At 45.6% G+C, this 10,710-nt stretch overlaps 1 protein-coding gene across 4 annotated transcripts in view; it reads right to left on the bottom strand.

The window, feature by feature from the left end:
- Positions 1–498: 498 nt before the first annotated feature.
- TRA2A (transformer 2 alpha homolog) overlaps positions 499–10,710 on the bottom strand; it is a 31,463-nt gene continuing 21,251 nt past the window's right edge. Inside the window, exons 5-8 of one of the 4 annotated variants that reach the window (XM_083189160.1) lie at positions 8,606–8,721; positions 7,791–7,898; positions 2,401–2,468; positions 499–890 (exon numbers count right to left, since the gene is read on the bottom strand). In XM_083189160.1, the coding sequence (XP_083045286.1) occupies positions 880–890; positions 2,401–2,468; positions 7,791–7,898; positions 8,606–8,721 (303 nt within the window). In that variant the 3' untranslated portion in view covers positions 499–879. Of the gene's footprint in view, positions 891–2,400; positions 2,472–7,790; positions 7,899–8,605; positions 8,722–10,710 lie in introns of all 4 variants that reach the window. The other 3 variants (XM_083189158.1, XM_083189159.1, XM_083189157.1) reach the window with 3 other exon arrangements.

Raw genomic sequence — 10,710 nt, 5'->3', positions numbered from 1 at the left:
CAACCATTTTAATGTAACTTTTTATGCTAAACCAAGGGTTCTCAAACTCTGTCCTCAGGACCCCACAGTTCACATTTTCCAGGTCACCCGGCAGGTCCATTCATTACTCACGGACACATTTTAAAAGATCCACAGGTGGAGCCAATTAATTCACTTGATAGTGCATGTTTGCAGGTCTCATTACAGTGTGGGATTCTGAGGACAGAGTTTGAAAACCTGCGATATTAGCCATATTACTTATAATTGTGCAAACATGTTGTTTAAGATTCTAGGCACAGCAAAATACCAAAGGGATGGAGCACACAACTGCAGAACTGGGAGGTTACAGCGCCAGGCATAGATTGGTTGTAGAAACCAAGTGATCCTATCCTGCATAGAGTCATAAGCCAGAGTGAGGACAGCAGGCAGAACAGTCCAGCACGCTGCTCTCAGTAGTAACCATTCTCTCGTTAGTAAAAGAACAAAGAAACAGACTTTACACGATTGTCTTTACTTTTTTTTTTTTTTTTACTATACACAATAACCATCACAAAAACAAAAAGTTATCTTGCCATTAGAATGCTTATTAAATAAAGTATTTCACAAAAGAAATGTGACAACCTAAGCAAAGGATTAAAAATGGATGGGTTGATTGAACAAAGAGGGGGCATTGTTTGAGTTTTATTCCTGCTTGCTTGGTTTCGTAAATTTCCACAAAGAGGAAAAAAAATAAAAAAAAATAAAAGGCTTTCTCAATGCTTACTTGCACCTGTCAGGATGTTGGAGCTACACAAACTAAAGCAAGACTAGCAATTTCTGGTTCACAGAAAACTTGTAATAAATTCTTAAAAATGGTGTTGTCATCTAGATGCAGTTTAAAAATGCTGCATCTCGTTCCTTTCAATAACGTCCTGTAAATGGAGAACAAAAAACAAAAGCAAGTTAGTTAGTCTGACTGTTTAAGGAACGTGCACATATTTGCAAAGTCAACACTATATGTCAGTCATGGGTACAAACAAGCAGGTGGTTGTGTTCTGGCTTTAATCATAATTTTATTTCCATGAAATTTAAAATCTGTTCGGGGCGAACCTACGCTCACCAATGCATAAACATCATATAGGGGCAATTCACAATTATTTTGGGAGGCTATTTCTCCAGTAGTAAACGGGATGTTTAGATGCCTTAATAGTCTGGATTCATTCACATCACACCCAAACACAGGGTTTAGCTGTGGAAAACTTCTAAAACTATCTGAATTCCCACTTGGGGCACCAAACTACAAATTGGATGTCCAAAGTACAGACTTGGCTGCAATTTTGCTGCCCTGGAACAATTGTGTAATCTTGTGGTAGCCACGGACATAAACAATTGAAATCACTCCCTTAAGGCCCCATCCACTACAGCAATTTGGCCCCTTTTCAACAGACTCACAGGCATCTGGCCAAGGAATTTGATGTTAAGGGCCCAAATCATATCAGCTTTTCCTACGATTCGATGTGCGGTCCCGTGCGCAGCAGAGCTGGTCATTGCTGCACCAAGGATCCCGCATTGGGGGAAAAGGATCACATGCAAAAGGACTGCATTTCAGCCCAGGGCCTTCCTAGACTACATGCATTTTGTAATAATAAAAAAAAGTTATATAAAAAGAAAAGTCTGTGCTAAATCTGAGGAATAAATGTGTGGAGCTTGTATATTCCCCTAGTGCTTGCATGGATTTCCTCCGGGTGCTCCAGTTTCCTCCCAACACCACAAAAAAAATATACCGGTAGGTTAACTGGCTCCCAATGAACCCTAGAATGTCTACATGTGGTAGGGAATATACCTACCGCATAGATCTAATGGGGCAGGGACTGATGTAAATGTTTATATTCACTGTAAAGCTCTGCAGAATGCGTGCACTATATAAAATAACTGGTAACACACAAGTGCAAGCAAATGCTCAGTTTTAGCATAAGCTTCATTGCCCACCATTCACTACATTCACAGCAGTCAAGTTAATCAACAGATCACCACCAGATCAAGTTCAAAAGATTGTTGGAAAAGGTGAAGGCAGCATAGGTGCAAATGAAACCTCTAATCACTGCTAACCTGTGCAGTTTGCCCCTGCCTCAGACCTTTGTTCATCTCTAAATTCTGGTTAACATTATGTGTACAGTCAGCAGAACTGAGGGAATGGCCAACCACAGAAGCGGGCAGTGTGACAGCAACACTAAGCTTAAACTCATATTTACAACCAGGTTTAAAGATACAAGTACCGCAGTATGTACGATAGATCTTAATTGCCAGGTTCTACATTTTTTTTTTTCAATGCACAAAAATAATTAAATATGCCGATTTCCCCTGTGTGAGATGGAGGCTTTCCCAAGTTTCTATAGCTCCTTCTATTAACCGTTATGCAAAGCTTTAACGAACCATACTCACTTGGACTGTATGAACGAGATCTCGACCTGGATCTGTATCGGCTGTAATATGGTGATGGGGATCTCCTCCTGCTAGGAGTGGAGAATAAAATGTTATTACACACAAAAAAACACCAAACTTTTATAGCTTTGGAGGCAGATGTGCCTAAAGCCCTGTACACACAGGGACAGACCACTAGCTGGACAGACCATGCAGACACAGTCTATCTGCAGGCAATAGCGACGCATTGCCCTAGGCCACATACACTGAGCAATCAAGGCTTCATTTCTAAGTGATCTAGTCAGATCACTTACAAATGGGGTCAAAATCACCCCGTAAAGGGGATTTTGTAAGAACTTATCATTCGAATCCCTTTCGTCCATCCTTGTGACACAGCTCTACCATGGGATGTAGGAGGGTCCGCAAGAGCAAAACACCTATGCTGACTTATTTGGACTCAGAGAAAGGTATTTGAATGGTTAAGTTCTTACAAAAAATCCCCTTTTCTCTTTCGTCCATTCTGGTGACACAGCTCTACCATGGGACGTAGAAGAGCCAGTCCTTTGGGAGGGTCGCACAGGCTTACAGATTACTGCTTGCTCAAATGAAGCGTCCTCCGATGCAAACTCATTGAACCTATAGAATTTGGTAAAGGTATGAGCAGAGGACCAGGTGGCACAACTGCTCCGCTGTAGCCCCATGACCTGGTGGTATGAGCATTTATCTTTGAAGGAATAGGTCTACCTACCTTAGTGTAGGCAAAGGCAATGACTGACCTTAACCATCTGGCAATGGTCTGTTTAGAAACAGGCCAGCCTCTCTTATGTACATCATATAAAACCAAAAGCAAATCAGATTTGCAGATGTCCTTTACCCTTTCAACGTAAATTCGCAAGGCGCGAACCACGTCCAGTTTCTTCAACGTGTCCCTATTCTTTGTCCCTTCAAGGAGGGGAAAACACCGGGAGCACAATCTCCTAGTTTAAATGAAACTAAGATACCTTAGGTAGAAACCTAGGCACTGTTCTAAGCACAGCCTGGTCTTCATGAAAAATCTAAAATGGAGCCTTGCAGGACAAGGCGCCCAACACTAACGCGCCTGGCCGAGGCAATAGCCAACAAAAAGGTAACCTTTCAAGAGAGAGACTTAAGATCAGCCGACCTCAATGGCTCAAAAGGAGGTTTCTGTAACACCGACAAAAACTATGAAATCTCCCAAAGCACCACCGGATGCCTATATGGAGGTTTGAGCCTCATGACTCCCTGTAGAAAGGTCTGAACTTCAGGTAACAGGGCTACCCTTTTCTGAAAGAAAAGTGATAATGCCAACAGCTGTACCTTTAAAGGACTGCAGACTAAGCCCTGCAGAGAATCCGTCCTGGAGAAATTCTAACAGTCTAGGTAATTTGAATCTAGAGGTATGTACCCTCTGACGCTCACACCACCTGATCTAGATCTTCCAGACAGGATAGTAATTTGCAGCTGAAACCGGCTTACGAGCCATGAGCATGGTCTGGATAACCGCTTCCGAAAACCCCTTCCTTAGTAGGAGGTTTCAAATGCCAAGCCGTCAAATTTAGCCGAGCTAGGTCCAGGTGTAGAAAGCAGTCCTTGTTTGAGCAAGTCTGGCTGAAGAGGTAGACGCCAAGAGTCCGTCGACAACCTCAGTATGTCTGAATACCACGATCTCCTGGGCCAGTCTAGTGCAATCAGTATGAATTACCTCCTGTGTCCTCACTCTTCAGGATCTGCAGAATCATAGGGAACACGTAGGCTAGGTTGAAAAGCCAAGGAACGGTCATGGCATCCAACTCTCCACGCCGTCGGGTCCCTGGTCCGAGAGCAGAACCTTGATGATTCAGGTAAGACAGCCGTGGCATTGTCCCTTCGCGGGCAGGTGATCCCTTCAGGAGATCTGCCTGCAGAAGGGTGTTCAGAACCGCCCGGAGTGCCAAGATGTTGATCGGCAGTCTGGATTCCTCCATGGACCACAGACCCTGCAACCTTAGATGCAGAACTACCGCCCCCCAGCCCGAGACTGGCATTGGTTGTGACAACCAACCAATCCCACAAGCGGAGGGAATGCCCCCGTTGTAGCGACTCCAGATCTGTCCCTCAGAATAAAGACTCCCTCGGGACAGAGACAGCCTTTCCTGTTTCATGGTCTTTGTATTTCCTGACCAACATGAGAATGTTCCACTGGAAAGTTTTGGAGTGGAACCTTGCAAACTGCAGCGTCTCGAAGGTTGCCACCATCTTGCCCAGCAGTTTTACTCCTTGCCAAACCGTAGGGTTCAGGGACTGTAAGATCAAGAAAACCAACTGACTGATGTTCACTGCTTTGGATTCTGGGAGAAATCCACGGTGTAAATGTGTCCAAGATCACCCCCAGAAACTGAAGTCTCTGTGTGGGTGTTAGATGTGACTTTGGGAGGTTCAATAACCACCCATGTTCCTGAAATACCATGTCCAGATGTTTTTGTACTTTCTCCGACTCCGCTTTGAACAGAGGTCGTCCAGATATGGGATGATTACTATCCCTTGTAATCTGAGGGCCGCTGCCATGACAGCCATCACTTTCGTGAATACCCTCGGCACTGTGGCCAGGCCAAAAGGAAGAGTCTGAAACTGGAGATGAGTCTCCCCTATCGCGAACCTCATTAAGGACTGATGTTCCTTTAAGATAGGTACATGTAGATAAGCATCCTGGATGTCCACTGATGCTAGAAATTCCCCTGACTATGCTTAACAGCACAGAACGAAGAGACTCCATACGTAAGTGGTCCACCTAAACATGCAGATTTAAAGATTTCAAATTTAGAATGGGTCTAAAAGACCTGTCTGGTTTGGGGACCAAAAATAATTAAACAAAAACCTTTTTCTTCCCGAGGCACAGGGACCACCACTCCCTTCTCGAGAAGAGACGTTGTCGGCCCAAAGAGAGCTTTCCGCATACGAGCAAGGGTGTTGGAAGAAACCTCTTTGGGGGAGGTCCCCTGAGATTTATCCTGTAACCCTGTGAAATGACAGAAAGAACCAAAGGGTCTGAAGGAGTTGATCCATTGGTGCCGAAACTTCAGAAGACCCCCCCCCCCCCCCCATCTAACTCCAGAATGGAGAGTCTCTGCCCCGTCATGCGGAGGACTTACCCTCACTTTTGGATGGGTATTTCTTGGCAAAGGCCCCGAAACGGGATCTGGGTGCCCTCCCCTAACTGGCTGGAAGTTTTCCGCTACCTGTCTGTCCTCTGTTAGACGCCCCCACCCCCCCCCCCCCTCGAAAGACCGAAAGGACGGCTTAACCCCTTCCCGACATTGCCTTTTATGTTAATTTTTTTTTTTCCCCTCCTTGCGTTCAAATAAGCGTAACTTTTTTAATTTTCAGGCTATATAGACACATGAGGGCTTTTTTTTTGCGGGACAAGTTGTACTTTGTAATGGTACCATTTACTATACCGTATAATATTCTGGGGAATCAGGAAATAATTCAATGTGGGGTAAAAAAAAAAAACGCCATTCCACAATTTTGCGCTGGTTACGGTTTTTTTGGAGTTCATAGTTCGTTTAAAATGATGGGTTATCTTTATTCTATGGGTCGTTACGATTCTGGTGATACCAAACTTATATAGTTTTCGTTATGTTCTACCACTAAAAAAAAAAAAATCGCAACTTTTACGGTTTTTCTAATTTGCGTCGCGTCGCCATGTTCTGCGGCTTATAACTTTTTTATTTTTCCACCTACGGACCTGGGTGAGGGCTCATTTTTTGCGGGCTGAAGTGTACTTTTTAATTAATTTAATTATGGGATATGGGCGACTTTCTGATCTCTTTTAGTTATTTTTTTTTGGGTACGGGATGCGACCAAAAAACGTAGTTTTGGCGTTTGGAATTATTTTCCGTTTACGCCTTTAACCGTGCGGGATAACTAATGTTATATTTTAATAGATCGGACTTTTAGGAACGCGGCGATACCAAATATGTTTATTTTTTTTATTTTTTATTTATTTTTATTTGTGAAATGGGGAAAGGGGGGTGATTTGAACTTATTTTTTTTATTTTTAAACTTATTTTTTTTTTTTTTTTTTACTACAAGGCCCCCTAGTGTACTTGACCACTAGGGGGCGCGATCGCCTGTACTAGGTTCAGCCATAGAGCTCTATGGCTGAACGTAGTGATTTTCAGCACTTTCTATTACATCCTGCCTCAGGCAGGATGTAATAGGAATACTGACACGGCCAGCACAGGGGTCTACATTAGACCCCTGGCTACCATGGCAACCGATCGGCACCCTCCGATCTCGCCGCGGGGGGCCCCGATCGGCGCCGGAGGGGGGCGCCCCCCCTCCGATCAGCTATTTAAGCACTGCGGTCGCTTTGCCCGCGGTGCTTAAAGGGTTAAACGGCCACGATCGGCGAACTCGCCGCTCGTGGCCGTGAGAGCAGGGACCTGGCTGTAATATACAGCCATTACCTGCTCTCTTTCAAGCCAGCTCACTCCGTGAGCTGGCTTGATTCCCCCTCAACCGACATATGATGTAAATGTACGTCATATGTCGGGAAGGGGTTAAAAACCCCAAGCTTGGACACAGTGTTTTGACGTAGTAGGAAGAAAGGTGCTCAAGATCCCCCCCCTAAGATAGGAGCCGGTCAGGATGCCCCCGGGGCTCAGGAAAACCTCTATGTAACGGAGATTTAAACGTGGTGTAGGAGACGCCGCTGCGTCTCTCTGCACAGAGCGCTGACAGGATGCGCTTCTGTCAGCCTCTGCTGCGCTCTCAGTGTGTGTGTGAACTTCTAGTAGAAGTAACACACTGGAACGCCTGCACTAACTAGTGAACTAATAAAAGAAAAAACACAAAATGGCTGCAGACAGCACCCACTCCGGTGGGCACCTAATACGAACTGGGGAACTCTGGGACGCAGGAGCCTGCTCTTAAGTCAGCATAGGTGCCTTGCTCCGGCTGACCCTCCTACATCCCATGGTAGAGCTGTGTCACCAGGATGGACGAAAGAGACATGCCCCTTAATAGAAGAGAACCATGAAAAGGAAGTATTAGGATTAGTTCTACCCTATTATGTAGGAGAGGCCTTAGGGCCACACTTGAAATAGGCAAACAGGGTTGGTAGGTCGGCAAGTGTCACTTTTTTTGAGCTGAGAGGTTGTACGTCATGCAATAGAGCATGGAGGGAGAACAGAAAGCAGCGATAACACTTTGACGTCCATGTCGACATTCAGGACAAATATCACCAAAGACCCATTGCTATTGTCAACCTATTTCAGTTATCGACCTTCAGTGGCTAATGACCCATACCCAGGAAAAACACTGAGCAAGGCCATTACTACCAAGGTACTGAGCCGGAAGCAAAAATAGAAAAGTAGAAATATCAGGTTAAAAAATAAATAAAAAATTACCTGTATCTGTATTCCGGTTCTTCGTATCTGTCATATCTGTCACGATCATATCCCTTGTCATAATAATCACGACGCCGTCCACTGCCACCGCTGCTGCCACTTGCTCCACTGCAAAAACATTCAGAGGCCAACTTTAGAATTGTCGGAAAAACTTAAGTGTGATGCAATTCCAGCCGCCCATAAACACTGATGAGCATTTGCTGTAAGCCGGGTCTACATAAAATCAGCCTAGACTCCGCAAGTGCAGGTTGTGCAGCACGTATGGTAGTTCCACACACACAGCCTTATACAAAAGCAGCCCATATGCTTGGGGCAAAATCAGATGTCAGTTGGTGCAAGGTCAGAATTTCTATGTCATTGCAACAGCAGCAATCACCCTTGCAGCTAATTGAACTGACCCCTGAAGAGATGCCACACTAAATTTTGCATTAACTTGACTAATGGTGCCCATAAACTAGCAGTGTACTGGGGCAATCCCGATCCCTCGACAGTTGCGCCAGGGAATTGGCGATATTGGGAGTGTAAAAACCCTGAACCCCAATGGATTACAGCAGACCATCTGCACATCCAGTCAGAGGATTGCCCCTGCTGACTTATGGGACCTTTAAGGGAAAGTTCTGCCCTAAAACAGTCTATTTACAGAGTGCAAATTAACCTCATTAATTCTAATGGATACTTTGACAGTGGGTACATAACATATGCAAAACAGAATAATTTAAAAGCTACAGTGTTATTTCAAGTCTATTGAAATCTAAACCTTTTTAAAAAGTTCACTACTGGACTGAGTATTAGGACTAGAATGAACATTTACTCACTGGGTGGGCCTTCCCATGTAGATGCCTGGGGTGGGGGTGTGTGCTCGTTTGGTGATTGAATAGTCCACACGGATCCTCCTTCCGTCCAGCTCCATTCCATTAGCATGTTCCATGGCCTGAAAGGTAACAAAATCGATATAGAGCACAAAAACCACACAAGCTGACAATAGGTATACAGCGCGCCGAGTGAGTGCAGTGGCCGCGCCGGCAGGGAAGGGGTTACAGACAGGCCACGTGCAGGGAGGAAGCGGCGCGCTTCTGAGCACATGGGCGGGCTGCCATCTCAGTGCTGCTGCACGCCGCTTCCCGCCCCACCTCCCCGCTGCGCTAAGATGGCGGCATGCCTGAAGCTCCACCATGTTGTAAGTAGCCATGCGGCCGGCCTGTGCGGGAGCCGGTCGCTGGCTCCGGTATACAGAACCGGCCTATGTACGCACGTGACATGCTGTGTGGTATCCGACCCTCACACTGGGTATTGGCGTGCATCGCTGCAGGTATGCATTTTGGCGCTGCCATTACACGACGGAAACCCCGGCTGTGAGGAGCGGGGCCAGCGTCACCATTACGATGCCGCTAGAGAGCGGGATGCAGCCATGATAGGATATCGGGGTTCCACGGTCCAGCGTCTGAAGGTCGGGAACCACCCAGCATGTTCCGATTAGACCACGCTACCGGCCACAGTGCAGATCATGTACATAGACGGGGAGCGCACAGCGCTCAGTCTATATACGGTGATAAGATAACATATCCGATGCTGCCATCTACCGGCCGTCCGGAGAAATTGCAGCCTATAGTACAATCTTGAAAGCACTTCCCAGGTAACCCTGCGGCAAGTTTATTCAGTCACTGTAGGTTATGCTATGTATGGTGCGTGTGGCATAGAGGGATTACATGGCTAGTATGTGCGTTCTACATAACATAAGTGTTACAGGTGTACATGTGAGATTTTAGGGCACAGAACTGAAGACAAAGGACAATTTCACCACATATTAACCCACACCTTATGACTGGGGGCAGTTACTATACATACATTGTAGAGACATTTTATCAGTGTCAGCTTTATCATGTCATAAGGAGTTTTCTACTTCAGCCAATAGCAATATAAAAATTGTGCATAAACTAACCCGGGGAACCGGATACTTAATTTTGGGTGAAATCTAAAAGATAATCTCAGGTGCACCATAGGCAGGGTAAAAAAAGACTTCTGGATACGCAGGGGCAGAAGTATTAAACCTGATGAAGTGGAAGGTGATAATGCAGCAGCCAGTCAGCTTCCAAACACCTTCCACTTTACAAAACTGAATACATCTGCCCCTCACTGCTATCTTTTAGGACACAAATTCGCATAATATTGATTTGAAGCTATCAATATTACTGCGGGATATGAAATCTGAGTACAGAAACAAATGGACAACATAATCAGGAAATACAGACCATTGGGAGGGTAATGCTGTGTACACACGGGGTAATATGATTGCTGGGGATCTATTGCTAGCAATAGATCCCCAGCAATCATATTGCTCAGTGTCTCCTTTTCATCAGCGATGAAAAGGAGACACTGCTACGGGGCAGCGCAGCAGCAGCAGACGCTGCTGCTGTCACTTTGATGGGAGGAGGGAGGGAGCAGCGGCACGGGGCTCGGGAGATCAACGCTGATCTCCCGGCACAGCGATCGCCGGGGAAAGCCGCTGGAGCATGCTCCTGTGACCATTAGGCAGTGCACACGGGAGCGCACAGCTGGCAATTTATATCCAGCTGGGTCCAAATCACTGGCAATATGGTCGCTCAGCGACCATATTCCCAGCAATTTTACAAGAAATTGCACCCGTGTGTACTCACCTTAATAGTTTTGTTACAAACTTAGATGCACTGCCTAAGCCAGTGAAGGGAAAGGGGGGCCCTCTATCTTATTTTCTATAGCAGAACTTCCACAGTGCTTCAAAGTGATCAATCACCAATGTTATCTAGATAATGTGTTACTATGCTATAAAAGAATAGCCAACAGGTATCATACATGGAACAACATTTCAAAATCAGTAGGTCAACCCCTCTACAACCCTATGGGTTATTTCACACGCTCTGGTTCCTACCGGGCGGCGAAAAGC

Source organism: Crinia signifera, chromosome 5 (assembly GCF_055691185.1).
Source record: "Crinia signifera chromosome 5, ASM5569118v1, whole genome shotgun sequence".
Classification (NCBI taxonomy): domain Eukaryota; kingdom Metazoa; phylum Chordata; class Amphibia; order Anura; family Myobatrachidae; genus Crinia; species Crinia signifera.
This window is presented reverse-complemented; position numbering and strand designations above follow the sequence as displayed.